The sequence below is a fragment of the Corvus cornix genome, chromosome 2, assembly GCF_000738735.6.
Source record: "Corvus cornix cornix isolate S_Up_H32 chromosome 2, ASM73873v5, whole genome shotgun sequence".
NCBI lineage: Eukaryota > Metazoa > Chordata > Aves > Passeriformes > Corvidae > Corvus > Corvus cornix.
The window spans coordinates 22,280,407-22,302,536 of NC_046333.1; the positions used below are offsets into that span (position 1 = coordinate 22,280,407).

General features: G+C 38.7%; 1 protein-coding gene across 7 annotated transcripts in view; it reads left to right on the forward strand.

Moving 5' to 3' along the window:
- The window catches only part of PDE1C (phosphodiesterase 1C), a 342,008-nt gene extending 321,184 nt beyond the window's left edge, over positions 1-20,824 (forward strand). For 6 of the 7 annotated variants that reach the window (XM_039548747.1, XM_010398574.4, XM_039548745.1 and 3 more), the window contains 3 exons: positions 278-436; positions 3,879-3,953; positions 18,633-20,824. In XM_039548747.1, coding sequence (XP_039404681.1) covers positions 278-436; positions 3,879-3,953; positions 18,633-18,646 — 248 coding nt within the window. In that variant the 3' untranslated portion in view covers positions 18,647-20,824. The remainder of the gene's footprint in view (positions 1-277; positions 437-3,878; positions 3,954-18,632) is intronic. The other variant, XM_039548746.1, reaches the window with a different exon arrangement.
- The last annotated feature ends 1,306 nt before the right edge of the window (positions 20,825-22,130 follow it).

Below are 22,130 nucleotides of genomic sequence, written 5' to 3' on the forward strand. Positions count from 1 at the left end.
AGGAACTACTTTTTCAAAGGTGAACTTTTTATGGTAAAAATAGGACATGTGCATAATATACATTTAGGACAACCAGGGGGGTTATTTTCAGAATATTTTGTTAAATGTCCTCCTACATTCTTTTTCCATTGTCAAATCAGTTTCTACATTTATCTTAGAAAATTTGTTTGCATGTGAAAAGCTGAAGTAGATTTAGACACGTGAGTTGTTCTTGTCAAATTGACTGATAGTTGTGATTTCTTTCCTTGTTTGGCTTCTGTCTTTGCTGAGGATGCAGAAGATAAAGCTAAGAAAGAAGCAGAGGAAAATGCTTATCAGGGAACAGATGAAAAGGAAAGAGACAAACAGGATGGGAAGCCAGGTGAAGATGTCAAAGAAGCAAAGACAGAAAAGAAAAAAGATCCAAATCCTGGGGAAAGCGAAAGTGCAGATTCTGGTAAGAATCCTGTAAAGGGCACTTGGCAAAGTGGTATGAGCAAACACGAGGCCTATCAAGGGAAAAATGCACCTAGGACAGATAAGAAAATGGATCCTCATCACATTGTGGGAGGAGAGAAACAGTATGTCCAGAATGGTGAGTTCTCTCCTTCCACTGAAACATAAATCCAGCCCTAAAACCAGTATCTCACCTTAGTGATGGGGGAACCTGATGTCCTGAAAAAGCATTCCTGGGCCCAGAATCTCTTCCTGAACATAGGCATAGTCACCTACATATGGGAATCAGAAACTAAATTAAATTACAAGTAGTGTTCTTCTGTAGATGGGGTTCATCATACCTGCTTGGAAAAAAAGGAAAAATTATTTTTCTCATGGAACTGAAGTAGCCTCTTATGATTCACAGCATGGAAAGCTGAAACAAATATTCCTGCTTCAATGAACATCTTCATTGCTTGAGTAAACGACAGAGGAAAAGCCAAAGTTGGCTTACAAACTCATTTTAAAGCAAATTAAAGACATCTTTGATTTGAGCCTCAGATCCAAATATGTTTTGGAACAGAGAATTTTTCTCAACTAATTTTTTAGGATTTATTTCATCTATCCTTCCTTTACTCCATTTATTTTTTTACAAGGACAGTCATGAGCCTTTATTTTTTGAGGAGTTTTTTTAACAGAAATTTTATTCCAGTGTTTTTAACTTGCTGTAGAACTGAGTTAAAATAAGAATCCCATTCTGCACCCAAAAAAAGGTGGAAAAAAAGTTTGAAAATTCCATTAAACATTAAAAACACTTATTAAACCCAATAGAAGAGATCACTTGTCTCTTGGCTATTTCACTGTCCTTCCCAGCACACTTCCTGCTCCCTGGAGCCAATATCAAAAAATGGCAGTACAGTCACATGTGACTTGTCACAAACTTGGCTAGTGTCATGCAGTCCAAAAGTAGCAAAAAAACCACTTAGAAGCCTCCTCTTAGAAAAAGACGGAATGAGCATTTAGGCTTTGAAAGTCCAGGTTCAAGCAGTGAGTTTAGATGGCAGGAGATGCAGAAATTGTGTTTAAAAAATTCCTGATATCATTCTCAGGGTTGCTGGCCTTTCCCAGTAATTCCTTCATTCTTAGGGGTTTTTTAGATTGGAAGGACTGTGGGAATCAAAGCTGTCATTCTCTCTAATGTATGGGATTTTTCTTCAGACAGTGCTACATGTGTGAATGGAATGGGCTCCTCAGGAAGACAAAAAGGTCAGGGGCACATGAAATCCCAGTTAGACTGCACCAGACTTTTCTTCCAAAATCCTTTGTGTTGCATGCTTCTAACAATATGGGGATTAATACTACTGTAGTGATTTTGCTTGTACCTTTTTCAGCAATGTGTCTCTGCTGCAGTTGTCAAAAGTGCTTTGAAAGGAATTATAATTTTTGAAAACTAGTGTCTTCCTCAGGAAAAGAAATTCTACTCCTTTGTTTATGGGATAAGGCCTTTATGAGGTACAATCACTACAGAGTCTCTGGGGACTGATGAAAACATTCATATCTGTGGATTCGCCACAGCTTCCTTTATGCATGTTAATATCTCATCTAATGTATTTGTCTTATTATTTCTCTGCCTCTGTAATCCCTTTCAAAAAGATCAACATGATCATTATTCTGCTCTGCTGCTGGCAGTATGACATGGTAGATACAACATTACTCAAAAGTCCCCTTTTCATAATATTCCCTGTAAGTTCAGAAATTGTGTTATCAGGTGAGTTTAAAGTGTGTCTGTCATTCACTGCCCTGTGCTTTCTCTGAGAGATTGAACTCTGAAATAGTGCATGTGTAGATGTTTGGCATTTTTCCTGCACACACTTAGGGTCAAGCAACTTGTTTATGCAATGGTCAAAAAAGCACTGGTAGCTCATCACTACCATCAGCTGTATGAAAGTGGAGGAAATGCAAGAAGACTTTTGTGCTTTGCTAGGTGCATTTTTGTTTCAGTTCCCCTTTTTTTTTTAAGACCGCCTTCATCAAACAGACACCTAAACCCTGTTGGATCTGGTCACAACCTCTCTGTACAAAGACCCCAACTCAGTGGCAGTGTGATCAGATGAGGAGGGTGCTGCTAGTCCTGTATCATCTTGCATTCATTTTTTTTTTCACCCACACAGTGAGTTTAGGAAGATAAACATGAAAAGTTTTGAATAAAAGCTGAACAGAGCACGCTTTGGTTCTATCTTGTTAAATATTTTTGGGTTTGAAAACCATTCCTCTTTTATACTATGGTGAAGCTTAATTGGAGAGAGAGATTGATCCACTACCATCCAAGAACAATAAATATGCTAATGATTAAGGCACATTGTGGAAGAGGGAGACCTTGTTTCTCTAGAATTTTTCTTTTTTTAAGCTGTTCCAAAAATAAATATCCACTGCCCATGAGTATTTTGAAGGCAGATCACATCCTCTTTAACACTTAATACCTTTAATCTTGATCCAAAGGCTGGGAAGTAGTTATAGTACCAAAAATAGTAATACAGATGGAAAAAGCATCACTGTAATACAGCCTCACATTTACAAAATTCTGAAGTGAGACTTTTACAGCTTTTTGTGTTGAGGTGTGCATCACAAAAGGAAGACGACCTTTCATACTGTTTGGACACTGCAGCTGAAATAATTCTGTTCTGCTACAGCTTTCCCTTTAAGTTATTTTTTATTTGATCTAGCATTTGGCATTCTCATTCAGTGAAGGGATGGTCTGGTAAGGTCTGATGTGCTTTGCTGTATGACTAATAGAGGACCAAAAAAAGAATGACTCTTGGTTGACGTTCCTGGCTTCATAAAATACACCCCATCTTAAGTTGCTATTTTCATTCTGCATGAATCATTTCTCTGCCAAAGGCCTTGATTTTCTGGTTTGCTACAGAGACTCTAAAGGCAATGATCAGTGCTAGGAGGATTGTTCCCTGATATCAAAACAAATGAATCTGTAGATAAAGGAATCTAGTAAGAGAAAGTAAGGCAAAATTACACAGGCCTGTTCAGGGTATCTAAGATGGTTCTTTAAAACAGACACTTATGATGAAGCCTTGCAGGATCTTATTTCTTTGGAAAGCATAAATGTTTCAGACTCCTGATTCTGAAATGAAGCTTATGATCAGGTTTTTACTGGCCTACATACAATCAGAGGAATTGTGAGCTTGCATACGAACTTTAAAAGGTTTTCATAATTAGAAGAAATGTATAAGTAGATTGTAAAGCTTGCTTATCTGTAGGAGTTGGATGAATTTTTTCTGGTGCTTTGTTCTATGAAAATGTGTTAATTCAGTTCCTTTTGAATTCAGACCTCTCCTCCTAAGGAACATCTCCTTTGGGTGTTGCAATTTCGCTGAGCTACAAGCATTAAAATGCACTCTGCATTAAAATGCTTATAGTGTTTCTTATTGCTTCTTATTGCTTATTTCTAGGTGAATTAAAGGAAGACAATAAATTGGACAGAAAAGATAAATTTAGTGTGGGGGATGAATCAAAGAAAACAGATGGTAAGGACAGCATTTTATTGCATTTTTGACACCCATTTTTATATGCAATCTATTGTTTCCTAAACATCTCCAGTTTATTCTAAATCCAAAAAAAATTGTGTGGTAACCAGAAACAGACTTACCAGAAACAAACTTACCAGAAACAGTCATTAGATTTGAAAAAAGCCATTGAAGCATTCTGAGGGAAAATCATTCCTTTGACATAATGCCTAGTACCACTTAGTTCTGCTGGTAAGCCTTATCCATCAATTTTTGTACAGTGTCTGAAAGAAAAATCCTGGATTATTAGAGTTGCTTAATAGGAAATGGAGATTTGTGAGATGATATCCTTCTGACTTTCTTTGGGCTGTATTCTTCTGTCTGTAAGGACAGGCTGCACTGGACATGAAAAAAACAGACCTAAGAAAAATTCTCACAAGAGGTCCTATTAAGGATGCAATTGAAATGGGAGGCTGCTGAAACATTTTTTAACTGTAGCAATCCCAAGACATAGGATGGTTTCAAGGGCACCTGGGAATAATTTCAAATGAGTCTGAGCCTAGTGTAGAGGTCCGCAGACATTTTAGCAGCCTCAGCAGTTTGGAAAAACATGTCTAAGTTCTACAGTGTGTTTACACTTTTGCACTTCCTCACCTGTGTACCACAGGCCTCTGAGATAGTATCTGAACCACGTTGCCTCAAAGACAATTGCTGAATTATTAGGTAGCAAAATAAATGGGGCCAAATTTTCTAGCATTTTCTTTCTGTATATATCAGTGAAATTCACTGAAATGTAACTATTCCTAAATATAAACAATACAGTGCTTTGTTTTGATGGTCTAAACCATCAAAATTATTTAAATTCCTACTGCTCTAGCAAAGTGGTAAATAAGAAGAAAATATTATACCTCAACTAAACATGTAGAAAATTCGATCTAGAAGCATGTATTAATTTCAGACAAATTATTATGTACTTTTTCTTAAGAGGCCCCTTAGTAACAACTGTTTAGAAAACTTCAGTTCTTTTGTTAAGAGGTCATGTTACTTATATAGTTCAGTTAAATGTCTGTAAGGAAAACAGTCTTGAGCAAGTACCAATCATAGCTCTTACTGCAGTCATGCAGAAACTAAGCATAAATACTCAAATAACATATGACTTTTCAGATTTTCATGAGTATGTGCAGTTCTATATGTAACTATCAAGACTCCAGAAAGATTAATGGGCAGAATGACTGCTCTCCCTACTCTGGTGGGTGCTGGCTGAGCAACCATTGTGCCGGAAGGCTGCAGTCCTTGCAGGACCAGGTGAATGCAGAAACACTGGGGCTTTTTTAGGATGACTCAGGAGCACCAGCTCAGCCAAGAGAGTAGACCCATGAGTCTCTAACTTTGAGGAAAAGGTTACATTTGAAGGCCTTCATTCTCAAGGTCTTAGAAAGATTAGAGCCACCTGTTTATTTGGGCTGGAGGACCAAGAAGTGAATGTTTCATACTAACTTGAAGATTGAAGATTGAGGATGTGAATTTGGTGCTTTGCAAGTCACTTATCTTTGGTGGTTTTGTATTTGTTATTTATTGTCTTGTAAGAGATAGCTAAGTCCATCTCTTTAGGGAAAAGACCAGTACCATGGGACCAATTGATTACAGTGAATAAGCAACTCTAACCATGAAAAAACAATTTGTAGGCCATTTCTCATTCAGTGTGGAGGCAGATTATAGTTAATGGTCTAATTGATAAAAATCAGAAAAAATATTGTGAATTATGTACCTTAGAAAGAAAAATGCTAGAACGGAGCTTCTGCTTTGCCAAATACTGCACAACCTGTTCTGTCCATTACCCACGCCAGAGCAAATCTCCTTACCAGCCACGTGAGGGGTGTGGAGAAAGGAACATTATCCATGGATAATACACAGCTGTTTGCAGACTACTGAAATGTTTACTCAAACATATGCTTTCTCTTGTGCCAGTGCATGGTCTTTCACATGTCACATGCTGGAAAAAAGATTTAACAATTAGAAAGATTGAGATTATGGCTATAATGTGCTCACCACATGTAATTTGCTGGTGGGTGAAACTCAGCCTGGACTTTTTTCAGGGTCAAGGGTACTTGGGTTTTACAACCTCTGTTCTTGGGTTTTACAACCTCTGTTCAGTGTGCAGCTGGGGAATATTTGTGTTAAACAGGCCCATTTATGTATGTTTAACTTAAGAGCTTCAGCTTTCTCACCAGTACCCTTCTGCATCAGCTGAAGTCCTGAACCCAACTGACAACAGTCTGTCCTACTGTGCAGGCATCCTGCACTCAGAAAAGAAAGCTGCAGAGTATATTTTGCATAAATCTTTGTAGGATATGTATCCAAGTTGTTTTTGTAATTATATACAAAGGAAGCTATTGTAGTATCTTCTTACAGACATACATACATGCCAAAATAATTCTAATATGTTTGTCCTTCTACTACATGGGGAACCTAGTGACTAGAGAGATATAGAATAGCTAGTCATGTTGACACAAAGATGTTGAAACTACATGTATACCCTGTAGTCATAGGTGTGAAATGTAGTTTCTGTGTCAGTTACCTTGAAGGTACAAAATAATACTTAAGTGGGCATGCCTCCAGGAACAAGGATCAAGCTCATTCAGAGTGTGAGGAACTCCGTATCTAGCCAGAGATTTGTATGACTAAGTCTATCCATACCAAAGCCAACTGCAGTAAAGCTAGTTTGAGGATGGCTGTGTAAGTTGCAGTCATACTTTGGATTTCAGACTTAACCGCTTTAAAATCCTGTGCAAGTCTCTTGAATATAGACTAGTCTTCTTATGTTAATCTGATCTTCATATTATTGGGGTTTTTTTCCTGTGGGAGATACCACTTGTTATTCAGTACTGCCCTTTTCCTCAGCTTTCCAGAAAATAAATATGGGGATGCCATTTCCCAAATAAAGATACAGTCCTGTCAGAGATGTCATCAGCACAAGTAGTTCATCAAGTGCTTCCTGTGGGATAGAGCATTGTTAAACCATTTTGGAAAACCGAATTTTCCCATGTGAAATCATTGCTCAGCAACTCTTTGAATGGAAAATTATAAGCAGTCCCATGGACATAATTTTTCTTTACATTCCAACCTTTCTTTTTTTGAAATACATTTTTTTTTCTAATAAAACTAACAGCAAATGAGAAAATTATTCTTCCCCATTACAGACTTGATATCAGAAGAAATTTTTTACACTAATGGTGGTGTAACACTGGAACATTATGTCCATTGAGGTGGTAGAAACCTCATTGCTGGAAACATTCAAAGTCAGGTTGAACAGGGCTCTGAGCAATCTGATCTAGTTGCTCATTGCTGTGGAGTTGGACTAGATGACCTTTAAAGGTCCCTTTTCAACCCAACTATTCTGAATGTATGATCCTATGATTCACAGGTTATTTCTACCACGTCCTCTTTTTTTTTTTTTTTCCCTCACTGGGAAAAGGTTCTGCAATGTTAATTCAAAGTTCTTCAGTGTAACTTCTTGTTTTGGGGACCAAGCACAGTTCATTCAATCAAATGTACTCTCTAGCTATCAATTGTAGACAAATAAAAGGTTCCTTTTTTGTGTGTTTGTCCTAGGAACATATTCCTCTAGTGGAAACATGCATGTTTTAGCACAGAAATACACAAGATATTTGCTTCTTCAACACATAGTACATACAGCGAAAGCCTAATGTGCTCTGGCTATGTCATGAGCAGTGCTGCCACCTCATGGTCAAATCAAAACCTGTTTTTTGACGGGTCATTGTTTCAGTACTACATTCTTCTATGCAGTGCAACACAATAGAATAGAATATAGTCACTATAATATAATGTAATATAATACTATATGTAGCCTTTTAAATATACGGACTATATTTCAGGCTTACCAGAGATTGAGGTTTTAGCTTTCTTTATTTTGATTTTGTTAAGATATAATGTTGCTTATCAGTAGTTAAAAGCTTTTCCTTTGAGTTCTGTACATTGCCCATGCCAACATGTAGAGCTGCCTTTCAGTCTTAATTTTTCTTGATAATGATTTCTTGATCAGAAAGTGAAAAATTCCCTGATTATTAAGTTAAAGCCTTCATTTCTTTCTGTCCCATTTGTCCCAAAAATCAAGTGGCAGAGTAGCTGGCACAGAATGTTGTTATCTGACAATGCCTTTGGTATAGGAACATGGTGGTGAGAAGACACCATGATGAGGGCTCCACAATTATCCAGAGAGAGTTGAATTAACAAGATTCTTCCCAGCTTCATTTGTCAAAACTTCTCAACCATTTAAGAATTGCCTGTCTTTGCAGCCTTCTGCAAGATACAATTTTTATATGTGTCAATCTAGCCAAGACCACTGCATAGCAATGAACACTAAGTAGACTTCTGATGAAATCCTGCTTATTTAATATGCATAATTCTGATGTTGTTTTAAAACAGGTTACTTAAGCGTGTAAATGAAGAGCATTTGTCTCTGTCTCCTAGAGAGAAGTAAAAAGGCAAATTTCAGATCATATAAATAATGGTGCCATTTCTAATTCTGTTTAGAAAGATAAACTGATCTCTCCATTATTATGAGATGCAAAAAGTCCATTTCAGTTTGTAAGGCAAACACATTGTATTTCTCCTTGCTGCTTGGTAGTGCTCTTGATAGTATGTGTCATAATCCAGCAGCACAGGCAAATTGGAATGACAGTAGTCTAAGACTACTTACTAAAGACAGTTTCCTTCGTTTTGTCACTTCTTTTTTACGGCCTGTTACTTGAATTACATTAACGGCTATTGCCTCAAGTTACAAATCAGAAAGATTCGCTAGCTTCTGGGAAAACTTGATTGAAACATGAAGGCATTTTGCCTGCCGGAAAGACATATTTCACTGTAATTTATCTCTGCTGAACAATTGTTCCATAGTACTGCAGTATAGGATAACTGGGGGCTGGAATGGCTTCTGTGCTTTTAAAAATCCTTTTTTGTGCTCTTTTGAAAAAATGATTTTGCCTAATTTAGCAACTGGCACCTGAGGCAAGCTGGAATTTGCATAGAAGAATGCATTATGAAGAAGGTTTTATTCAGTTTTAATAGCAGATGAACATGATGTGATATGATCTTTGAAGCTAAGTGCAAAATACATTGTTAGTATCTAGACAGGGCAAATGGTACATCACCATGGTATGCATGCTTGGTGAGAATATAGGGAATATGTAGAAAGGTACCTTTTATAATTATGCAGATGATTTTGCAACTTGTCAGTTTTGTGTGTGTTTGTAAATCTTACAGAAAGCACCTGGTTTTCCTTTGAGACTTTCATGTGTCTCCTTTTTAGCCTGCTTTTTATTGTTCAGGCCATAGGAGCCTAGATACATGGTCTTTAGGATGCTAGATTGTTTTTTGATTCTCCTTTACATGAAGTCACAGATATATGTGACAAGCTGAAAAATTGGGAATTCCATTTGTCTTGATTTAAGTGAATATTTGGAATATTCGGGTGCATGGTACAAAAAAAATCATCACTGAAGGCAACTTAACTAATGTTTTTTGAGTAGTTACCTTTATGAGGAACATTTTTCCATGTTATCTCTGGTCCATTACATATAGTTCTGCTCAGAGATGGCATATGGTTGCATTGCTCCTCAGGGATAACATTCATGGTCCTAGAGACATGAAGGAATGTGACTTACACAGTGCATTGCAGAAATTCTTCCTTGATTTTGCACCATCAACTAATTTATTGCTCCAGTCAGGGACTACAGCTGTGACCTTGCTTCTATTATAGTCCTTATCCCATTTAGGAAAATCTGCCTGTGTGGTGATGTATAGAAATTTTCCACTTCAGCAAGAGGAGAGTCCTCCTTGCTCCCAGTTGCAAGAATTATGTTTGATACAGTGACAATCAGTGTTCTTTTTCTTGATGCAACACTCAGTCCTGGAAGAGAAACAAGATCATGTATTCTCATGAGAAGAAGGAAGAATATGAAGTGGCTCCTCAAATGCATTGGTGACATTTAGATTGTATCTTATTCCTTCCCCACAGAACAACTAGGTTCCAATTTGAGCATACCAGCTACAGGAACCAGATAGGACTCTTATAAGGTGTAGCATCCCAACCCAAAAGACAAAGCAACACACGGGTAGCCAGATATTCATGATCGAAAAATGTAATCTTTATTACTTCTAATCATTAATTGATCCATCACTAGGCAATTCATTTTTTTCTCTCCTTCTAAACCACTTCTTTCCTTTTCTTAACTTTAAAACCTGGTACTTGCAAGAAATAACTAATATAGAAGAAAATCAACAAGTGTTACTAGTTGAAAAGTGTTTTTTTGAGTCAGGCTAAAATGTTTAGGAGTTTAATTCAATACAAGTGGTTGTCAAAAACTGAAGAGATATTGAAAAAATCCAAATGAGAATTTTTGCTTTGAAACAGTGTTTCACATTTTTATCCAGCATTAAGTAAATGGTAAACATAAAGTTTTGTTTTATTTAGATGAAAAGCCTGGGTTGATCTTTTTTCTCTCTATCCACCCCACTCCCCCCAAAAAACCCTAATCTCCAACAGACATTTTGCCATGCGAGAAAGACACCAAGTCCTTGTGTCTGACTCAGAGCTAAGCATTATCCTAATTTTTTGTTTTAGTCACTCAGCCAAAGAAGCCCAGTGCTTATTACAAAATTCTAATTCACTTATTTGGCTAAAAACTTTGTTGGCTTTGATTATCCTTCTTTCTGTGGAAGATTGTATTTGATTTGCATGGTAAGGTTTTGGTAGTGGGAAAGGCTGGAAGGGTGGCTTCTCTCAGAACCTGCTAGAAGCTTCCCTCATGTCTGACAGAGGCACTCCCAGCCAGCTCCAAAAGGGATCCACTCACCAAAGCCAAGCCCATCAGCAGTGTATGAGAAGTCCTCCCCATGAGGAGGAAGGAGCAGCAGAGGCAATGTGTGAGGAACTGACTGTAATTCCCATTCTCTGTCCTCCCATGTCCTGTGGAGGAATAGGCTGAGAATCAGGAATAGAGTTAAGCCCAGAAAGGAGAGAGGGGCGTGAGAAAGGTGTTTTAAGTTTTGGTTTTACTTCACATTAGCCTACTCTGATTTCATTAATAGATTAAAGTAGTTTTCCCACGTCAAATATGTTTTACCTGTGACAGTAATTGGTGAATGATCTCTCCCTGCCCTTACCTCAAAACATGATCCTTTCCTTATATATTCTCTCCCTATGTCCAGCTTAGGAGTGATAAGAGTAGCACGGGGTGTCTAGCGAGGGTCAACCCAGCACACAGCTCATCCCCTTGCTCCTTGAAAAGGACTGGGGTTTTCCTTTCCATCCACAATGGAACATCTTTTTATGAAAACAATGATCTAGCTTTTACCCCAAATATATGCAGAGATTTGAATTATGTTTGATTATCAAATACAGAATAAACTTTTGCACCTAATCTTCTAGGTGGCTTTACATAGTAAGTATCTTTCACACATGCTTTATTCAGGAAACTCAGTCATTACTTAGTGTAATCAAACCTTTGCCAGTGTATTCATTATATTTTTATCTGCTTTTATATATTTCCATAATATGCTGGTAGGCAAATAACATATATTAAACCAAAACTAATCTCTTTCATCACTGATGTTATCCTAGGCAAGTGGAATGCAAGCTGTCAAGCAAACATAAAACTCAACGTCAGTGTGAAAAGGACTAGAAATTGTTTGGCATCATGAGTGGTTTAGGCACAATTATGTGCCAAAGCGCCAAAACCAGGATACCTTCTATGCTAATGCTATTTCTCCTAATAGCAAAATTAATGTTATGCACTTGGGTCATGTGCTAAACTGGAGTCATGTTATTTAAATTCACTTACTAAACAAGTATTCAAAACTTTTTCTCAAGAGCATTTATTCTTGGTTTCTCTTACTTTAAGGAGAATGTAAGCACCTTCAAATAGCATTTTGTTTTCTTTGAAACAAAGAATCACTCTAAAATTTCTCATCCATTAGACATACTGATGACAGAGATGAATTAACTTATGATGCATATTTCTTCTTTATTTCACTGATCTTCTGAACTTTGCTTCTTAGGCCTCATACATCTCTGGTGCAATGGAAGAAAGAAAATACCATAACTATGCAGAGTTATGTTAGTTTGAAAACGCTTTCAAAAAGTAGGAGACAGGATCATCCAGTGCTGAGAACTGAGTACTTAGATTTTCAACATCTTCATTTTATTTTGAGCACTAGGAATAGCTTCAATGGTGCTTTCCGGGTGGAAAAGCTACAGATTATGACTGAGCCCACTTTAGCACTTACGAAGACAAGAAATACCCAGGTTTTGGGAAAAAAAGCTTACAAAATTAAAACATCACTCCTTTACATCCTGTAAGATGCTGAGTGAGTCCACAAAGGAGTTAAAAAGGAATTAAAAGTGGCAGATTTGGTGATCTGTCTCAGCAACTGCAAATACCTCTGTCATTTGTAGTGGGAAAGACTGGATTATAGATTACGTGAGATGCAATTACTGAGACTACTATTTCACCTCATTGTGCACTGCATCAGTAGTAATTGTTTTATGATATCAAAGGCCATGCAAGAATTAGCAATTTCTTTTGTCATTTCACAGCGCTTGGAGGGAGCTGGGTTCTGGGGAAGAGCAGAGCTTGCAATAAAGAATCTCATTTTGAAAAACCTATGCTTTTAATTAGTAAAGGTAGAAGCTACTTTCAAACACCATGTCAGCTTTGCTATGAACACTTGAACAACCTTACTGGGTTAGACTAAAAGTCCCTTTAGTTCTCCATCACCTGTGTGACAACATTTCACAACAGAGATCTTAATGAACAAAAACCAAAATCAGAGCAATGGGTGTACCCCACTACAGTTTTCTGCGTTCCAGAGGGCCAAGGTAGAGGTCAAATCTCTGACTTAGATACACTCTGATGGATTTTTCTTCCATTATTTTGTCTAATTATCTTTAGAGCCCTGATACTTTTGTGTACAGGGCACTGAGGCAACACAATTAAAAATTTACTTAGGCATTATGTGATAGATCACATATTTTTATTCTTCTCAAATTTACTGTTTGATAAGTTTGTTTGTTAATTCCCTTCTTGAATTGTGAGAAACAGTGAGTAATTGTTCCCTTTCACATTCTTGGTGCCATTAATAATTTAATTTACTTTTTATTAGACTCTCCCTGGAACTCTGTTTCTAGGCTAAAGAGTCATAGCACGTGAAGTTTGTGTATTGAACTTTCCTTCAAGTGCAACCCTTTTGCTATCTGCTATGTTAGCATGTAAAGCTGATGGTCTGTGTTACACACATGTTTATTGCAATGTGACAAGAGAATCTGATTTTAATAAAAATGAGATAACTTCTCATTTTTCACCCTGTATTTTCAGTAGTATAGTCATGGATGTTGTGCTGCATGGATTGCATAGTGCTGCTATCTTGTGCTTCCTTTAGAATTAAGTATGGTTATAATGCTTCAGAAATTTGAGCAGAGAAAACAAGGACCATGCAAGAACCTGACTAACACTTTCATTCACCAGGATTCAAGCAGGCTAAATAGTTTGCGAAAAAAACCCCAAAACCCCTGCCCACAGAGTCCTTAATCCACATCACACTGTCCCGCAGTCCACATTCAGCATCTATTTTTTTAGGAGAGAAAAGAGGTTTTTCTTTTAAATGCAATTTGAAAACCATAGGGCTTGGTCTTGTCCTGATAGCCTGGCCTGGTACTAGGTGCCATTGGGAGGTGTCTGTCTTGGTTTAAAAGACAAGTGTCTGCCAAGGAAGGAGGGAATCTTCCTGAGATGGAAAATATGACCCCCTTCCCTCCAAATTATTATAACTTTAAGATTACGGTGTTTTCAGGCAAAGATATAGAAAAATGAATAACAGTTCTTTACTAACATATATATATATATGTAACAAGATAAACAAACAACAACAATGGCAGCAACAACAAACGAAACCAGAAACCCAGTACCAGCCTTCTCTCGGCTGTCAGGCCCTTTCCCCTTTGCTGCAGTCACGGCCACAGCCGGCAGGGGCGCTGGTGGCTCCCGGCCGGGCAGGGCAGGTGCGGTGATTCCCCCGCGGCTGCAGGGGGCGCTGTGGCGCGAGCTCAGCCACCTCTCCACACGGGTAATGGCGGCTCGGGTGGCGAGAGGGAGGGAAAAGGGGCTCCCCGTGCAGAGCTTATGGGGAGCAGCCATGAGTGCCTCTTGAGGGGCGATCTGGACTGTAGCAGGAATCTCGGAGCAGCAGGCTGGAACAGCAGAGACCAGTACACCCCAGGTGGCAAACAAAGTGTAGCAAAGACCAGGAAGCCATGGCAGGAGCAGTGAGGATCCAGGTCGATGCAGAGTGTCGAGTTAAAGTGTAGCAAAACCACTGAAGCAGCGGCAGAAAACAGCGGGGGCTGGGCGGCCCTGGGAAGAGAGAGAAGGTGGAGGGAGGGGGTTGTTTCGGGTTTTCCCCTGACTCTCACATCTCCCCTGTGATGTCCTGGGGATGTCCCTGGCAGCCAGGCTCCCACAAGCAGCTGGGAAGTGGTCCCTCCAGAGACAGGGAGGGGGGAGGGGCCCTGAGCTTCCCCTGAAGCACCCAAGCCGATGGTGAGGGTCCCTCCCAGTGTGCTCCACTGTTGAAAAGGTCCCAGTTCAACAACCACTCTTGCTAGCAGAGGCTCACCCACGGTAAGGAGAAGTAGTGAAGGACAAAACTCTGCAGTGGCAGCATATCCTTCATGCAGCAGCAGTCCCGCACCAAAACCATAGCCCTTGGCCCTCTGATCCCCCAGAGAGAGAGAGAGAGGGCTCAGCCCAGCCCCTGACCCCCCAGCCAAGGGTCACAGTATCTGTGTGCTTCCCAAGAGTGCAGAGCTTCCCTCCTGTTATAAACGACTCAGATCCCAAGTGGAAATGAGTTATTGAGAATTTCATTGAGAACTATAAAAATGAGAAAAGCAAAAGGGACAGCGCTGGGAGCATGGCCAGGTGCCAGAGGCTCGATCACAAAATGGTGGTCTTGCCTTTTATACCCCTGTGATTGCATCAACCTTATCCATATTTATTTACAGTTTTGCATAGTCTCACCCCATGTCACTCACCCAGGCGCCGTTCAGTCACTGTGGTTATCGGGTCCTCACTGGATGGAATCCCACTCCTTTTATGGTTATGTCTTCGAAGTTTGGCTAGCAACAGCCCGTCCCATGCAAACTTGCAGGGCTAACATCAGAACACACAAATCATACATCCCTGCAAAAACCAACCTCACAACCATACTGCTGGAACAACCAGTTTTCAACATGTACCATTATCTTAACATTTTCCAAAATCAACATTACAATATTCAACATCAATTCATATAATATTCAGCAAAAGCCAATTTTACTAACTTATTTCTCACACCTCCAGCCACGAAGCTCACTCCCCCAGCTGCAGCAAGACTGCAGCAAGCTGCATCCCTTCCCCCCTCCTCCCCATCCGGGCCATATCTTTTGTCTCTTAAGTACCCATCATTCCCATCTCTTAGGCAAAAAATGGGAGAAAAACTCCCGGAGAGAAAGAAAAAAAAAAAAAAAAAAGAAAATTCCTAACCTTCAGCAGTGTCCTAAGCCCTCTCTGAGCAGCACTGTGTTTTTGGCAGCTGGAGAGGAAGGGATGGAGGTAAAGGGCAGGCATTTATCTGGAGCAGTAGAGCTGGCTGCCATCAGAAGCAGTGCTGGGAGAGGTCAGCTCTCCACTTCCAGTTGGTGCAACCAGCGTCATGCCTGTGATTTATGCTTGGTGAGGAGCATGTGTAAATACAGAACAGATGTTTCTGAGTTAGTCTAAACTCTCACCTCAGTCTAAATGCTTCTGGGTGTCCTCCAACTGTGTTGAGAGAGCAGATTTTGAAAGTTTGATCTGGAGGAGATTTCGAAAGTTTGCATTAGACAGGCATAATAAATGCCAACTGTTAAAATTGATAGCTCTTCTAAGACTTTGGACTCCAAAACATCATTAAAAGAGATTAATTACTGTGCAAAACTGACAGTCAGCTTCCTTGCTGTGTGGGTATACTCATACACTTAGTAATTCTATGTGAAGAAAAAGATGAACCGCAGTGTATTTCCATTTCAGTATGTCAGTCTGTATAGATACATAGCTTCATAGTCCAGCAGGCAAAAGTTAAAAATCCCTTGGTATAATCTAGAAACTGATAGCAGAAATGGACTCACAGTGGGTGCTGGTATCGCATGAAAAGTTGTAGAAGTCACTGGCATTTATATTAGTGATCAAAGTGAAGGCCAGTACTCAACCTTGACAAACAATGTAAGTTCATCAGAGATGCTGAAGGACTGAGATGGGTATTCAGGCAAGGCTATTTCAGAAAATGACATTCAGTATACGCTAAGTGGACTACTTAAAGTCTTAGGTGTTCAGAGCACTGCATATTCATTCTTTTTCCTCTTTCAATTACCTCTGTTGATAAATGCTAGTATTTGCACTAGAACTATTGTATTTAGATGAGAAAGATGCTGAATCATATCCAAAGCTAGGGTAGTTGTAGGGAAATTCTATTATATCCAATGGGAAATTTGGCTAGGAAACCAGAACATCTGCTCCTCCAAGCAGACAAACAATTCAAAGCAAACTCTATGCTGGTATGTTCTTACTGGAGCTGATGATGTAGCTAACAAAAGTAAAAAGCTATCACAGAATCATAGAAAGTTAAGGGATTGGAATGGACTTCAAAATCATCTAGTCCTAACCTCCCCTGCCATGGACAGGGACACCTACCACTAGACCAGGTTGCTCAAGGTCTTAGCCAATCTGGCTTTGAACACTGCCAGGATTGGAACATCCACAGACTTTCTGGGTTGACTCAGTTCTCCACAGGGAACTTCCAGAGAAGTTCAGAGAAAACTTTGCATTTTCCCTTGCTTCATTAGCAGGGATGGGAAGGGTTAAAGTTCTTGTGAGTGTGGATGGCATAGGAAGGGAAGCATGTCTTAGGTGGTACTCTGAGCTCTGTTTCAGATCCCTGGTGTGATTCAGCAAAACCTTTAAGAAGTTCAGAAATACTTACTGCTCAAATATGTCATTTAGTCCACCTGCCCCAAATGATTACCCTTCCTTCTGGGTCAGTCTTTTCTCTTTAAAATGTGGCTAATGATACATGTCACAGGATATGACAGTAAATCAGGCTGAATGTTTTAGTTGGGAAACATCAAGGAAATGTAGTACTGTTGTTACGGCTGTTAGGATTGCCTATTGTAGATTATGCTGGAAATGTGACTACTCAGTCTAAATAAATCCAATAAAATACTGAAAGCCTAATTCTTTAAAACAGTGTCTTAGAATTGCATCAGTGAACAAGATTTTGTGGTAGCAATTCACAGGGGACTATCCTGAAAGGAAAGGTTCCCCTGCTATCTGTATGGTAGAAGATACCAACTCACTAGTAGATCTGTGCAGCCACTGTACACATTCATCACAGACAATGCAATCCAGCAGCAAAGATCTTTGTTTTGGCAGTACTTTTTCTCTTTTGCCCAAGTACCATTAAAAAAAAAAAAAAAGAAAGAAAGAAAAAGAAAAGGCAATATGTTACTGAATGCAAAAGAAATTGGTTTCCTGAAAGGGACCAAAAGATGTTTTGATGCAATAATGTCTTCCAAGGCATGCCCAGCCCTACAGGTAAATTAATCTCTCCTTGGGCTGAATCTCCTTTGTTGAGAGACTCTTTCAAATGTGCTTTCAAACTCTGCTGATATAAGCAGTGTTAGAATAACAGTAACTAAACAGGGTGCCAGGTGTACTCAGGTAACTGGTTAGAACAGCCAATAAAGAGTAAAATATTCATGTTCCTGTTTGAAGCTTTTCCAGAGGATTTCTAGAGATGGTTATGAGTCAAATTGGATAGACTGTCCTCTTTCATTAGAAGCTGTCCATTGTCACTAGAAATAACAAAAAAGTTTTCTTGTCTATACTTCTTTCTCAAGGACATCTGTTTATTGTGAAGATGCACTTGTAGTATATAACTACATAGAAAACAGTTATGTTTGTACATTCAGGGTAATGTTAGTCAAACATAGCCTAATTATGAGGCCAAGGGATTATAAATATTGACAGAGGAGTCAAGCAGATTGTAAAATGCACATATTTTGTTGTATCTTTGGCTCCTCTCCATTCTTAAGGTTGTGTTTTTCACTGAAAGCTCATTTGAAGAAAAGAGCTTTTAAAATGTAGTGTTCTTTTCTGTTTGGAGCATTTTCTTTTCTTCGTTTCAAACCACATATACAACATTCTTGCCTTCATAACCAAAAAGGTGTTGGAAAAGCTGTTGATCAAGGATGATCAGAGAGCCCTACAGCAAAGAAACCTATTAAAATCTCTTGATCTAAGAATGCAGGACTCCGTTATGTAATCTTCTTGATGCCTAAGTTTGAATTCCAGCTGGATTAGTCTGATTATAATAGATTTCAATTTGTTTAGGACAGAAGGATATTTCCAGTTGAGCCTGTAAGAGGTATTGCCTTGGCATGCCTCATCTTGCACCCTTTCAACAGTTAAGCAAAGCTTCACTGCTTGCAGAAAATGAGGCACTCTAAACTGATACCCTTATTTTACTTTCCCAGATTACCTACCCCTTGGGCAAAGAGGAGAAAGGCAGCATTTGACACTTTTCTATTTCTTTTTTTTTTTTTTCCAGATACAGAAGAGTAAAAAGATACTTAAAAAGGACTGCAAATCTCTTTCATCATTTTATCTGACCTTCTTCATTCCTGTTGTCCTACTCCTGCAAAGACCAGTTTCTGGGAAAGGCATTAAACAGCTTCTGAAACACTCCTCCTCTCACTGGCTACTTCACAGCTAACCACTCTGGGTTCAAGGGTGGGGGCCTTATGTTTTTGGTTAATTGTGTTTGTTGTCCATGTACGTATGTTTTTTTATTGTTGGTGTTTTGGAAAGTTTTTTTGTTAAAAGGTCAAATTGTGATTTCATGATGCAAATGGTTCCATTTTTCTGGACAGGTCAAGCTAATAGAAGAAAGTATTCTTCAAAAGCTGGTTTTGCCCTTTGGTATGCCTCAGCTTGTGAAACCTACGCTAGGATGATGGAAAAGGATATAAAAGAAAAAAAAAACCAAAACCAAAAATTCTTTGATCATAATTCACTTTTCTTCTTTCTTTTCACTGCAAGCATTTTCCAATTACTAATAGACAGATTTTGGTATCAGTTTTACCCCTGCTGTAGAAGATTTTATTAATAAGCATGGTGAAATTGTAGAGCCATTTGACTATTTCTTAGGATTTGATATCTTTCACAGATAACACAATGACAGAAAAATGTTTTTCTTTCGAAACAGCAGTCAGACTCACTCAACCCTTGATTTTGTTCTTTTTTTTTTGCAGTTAGGAAAGGAATAACCAATGAAAGCAATATTATCTTGGGGCAAATTTTGTTGTCAGGCTCTGAGAACATGGATTAATGTATTGCGTGATGTGCCTGCTTAACCTGATACTGCAGAAAATTATCTGTTTCCCACATTTTTTCATGGGCCACTAGTAAAAGCTGTTTGTCTGACCTGAATATTTAGGAGAAGAGGGGCATCAGGGAATCACATGGATCAATTCTAACTTTCATCTCAGTTTGATCTTTCATCACTGACTAAATGGGCAGGCCAAAGAAAAGGAAAAGCATATTGGATAAGTATGGACAGAAAAAACCAAAATAAGAATGTATGAGGAACATCAAGCACATATGTGTTTCTGTCTTGGGATCTTAATAGGAATCCAGCTAATTGTAAGCAATTTTGCCTGTTTATGTGGAAGTCAAGATATGTGCATATACATACAACTATTTTTGCTGAACAGCTTGCTGTTCAGGATGAGGTCTTGCTGTGTTACTCATATGTTTTAAAGAATCATACTCCTGTCATGGATCTTTTCTATGTAGAGAACATGCAAAATATTGGCTTAGGAAGGTAAATCTTTAGTATTTCCTTTTCATGTTCAAAAGCACACAACTTTACAACTGATTTTGGGTCTCCATTCCTACTTAAACTCTGCCTATATAGGGAGGAGCATCCTGTGGCACTACCAAAAATTACAACAGTAAACTCAGACTAAATCCATTTTAAAAGTGAACACATTCTTAATTAAGAGTGTTTAGTATCTGGAATTTTCATTATTGAGGCTAGAGATATTTTAAGGGTTGTTTTTGTCCTCCAGTTTGAATTCGTTCAAAGCCAGAGATTTAGATTATGTTCATGAAGTGAAAAGATGTCAATTCAATCACGTGTTTTTAGGAAGAAGTACAAAAATAATTCTTGAAGTTTTCAGAACTCTCAATTGGCTTCACTGGACCAGCTCATTTAAATTAAATATAGGGGACATAGTGTTCCCATTTGTGAGTTTGTGGTTCAATAGTAGCTCTGATGTAAATTTCTGAGGAAAGTGAAGTGCTGGGAGGACAGTAGCTCCACCATCAGCACTGAGCACATTCCATGTTGTGACAGGCTGTGTCACTGCTTAGCATTTTTTGACTCCTCTTTCCCCTCCTCCATCAGCATTCAGCCCCAATAAGAGTAGTAGGATATGAATTCCAGCCCTGAGCAGGTTCTTTGAAGGCACACTGACAAAATAACTATAATGCTGAGCTAAGTACCACTGTGGTGACAGTCTGTGCTTAGTTAGACTTCTTCCTGCAGTCAGGGAAAATATACTCTAACAGTGTTTGGTCAGAGGTGCACAGTGATTTAGTCAATATTTTTAAAGTTACTCTTACCTTTTACAGTGACTAAAGATGCCTTAGTTTATGCACACTAGAAAAATAACATTTTTTAAGAAAACTATACATTTTTCTTCACCTGTTTATGATATTTTCTTTCTTTCTTTCTTTCTTTCTTTCTTTCTTTCTTTCTTTCTTTCTTTCTTTCTTTCTTTCTTTCTTTCTTTCTTTCTTTCTTTCTTTCCTTTTGTTCTTTCTTTTGTTCTTTGTCATTCTTTCCAAACTGCTCAATTCATATCTGGTCAGTCCTGGTTTATCATGCACTGGCACAAAGGTGTGAAACCAGGATGGAAAATGTTTTTCCTCAATTATTAGGGTTATTCACTATTGGGAGGAGCTAATAAAGGAAGTGGTAGATTTGATGCCTCTTGGGGGCTGCAAATCAGAACTGCCATTCTAGAAGAGATGCTATAGGCAAAGTTACTGATCACACAGGTGTACGGCAAAATGCTTTTTAATACACAGTCAGTCAGAGATAGACCTAACAGTCTCCTCCCTTTAAATTATTTGTGTAAGCTACAGTGGATTATTAGCATTTTTTAGATTTTTTTGGTTGTCTTTTTAAAAAAGAAGTGGAATCTATTATCTGGGAAAATATATAAAGTGAAAGTGAAATCTAGAAATCAAAAAAGAGGCTGGGCCAGGTGAAAGCATCTATTGTGGGGTTACCTCCTTACTTTGCCTCCTCACCTTCCTGAAATACTCTGCAGCCTTGTGCTGGTGCATCATGAGCCAAAGTATGGTATGTTTAGACAGCTCCCAGTTAAACTAGAGATCAGCCACTGTGCAAATGTGTAAAAAAAAAAATAAAAAGTAATGATAAAAAAATACATAGCTGCTTTCTCTTATTTTATTCCACAAAAAGAATCAATCAAAAACTGGAAAAGGATTAGGTGTTCATCAGCTAATGGGCTGTGTTTATCGTGTGAGAAAGGGTTTCTGTTTTGACATCTTTACCTAACTTTCCCCAGGTGTATAGAAATTATGTTTTCACATGCCTTTCTTTTCCATCCTCAGTAGGACTACACAAGCAATGAATAAGCCTGAAATTCTGCAAATATTGGGTCCACACCATTTGCCTTATGTTGAAAATTTACAGAATTACATGGAAGCACCTATCTGTAGGCCCAAAGGAGTCTTCTGGTGCCAGAGTGCTGTTTGCAGAGGGCAGCCCAGGCTAGGAAGCTATGTGATAAATATTACACTCTTCCACTTCTGCCCAGAGACTACTGGTGCTCTCAGAAAGCTCTGCCTAGTTGAAAGAGCACCACGTGTCTTCCAGGCACTTTCCCTTCTTAAAATAGAGAGGATGCCATTGTAAGTATCCCTATCAGTGTTTTATTCTTTATCTGGGACTGGTGTTCAGGGAACTAGCAGATCTTGGACTCCTGGTGACATAGTGCTTGGATTCGTGAAG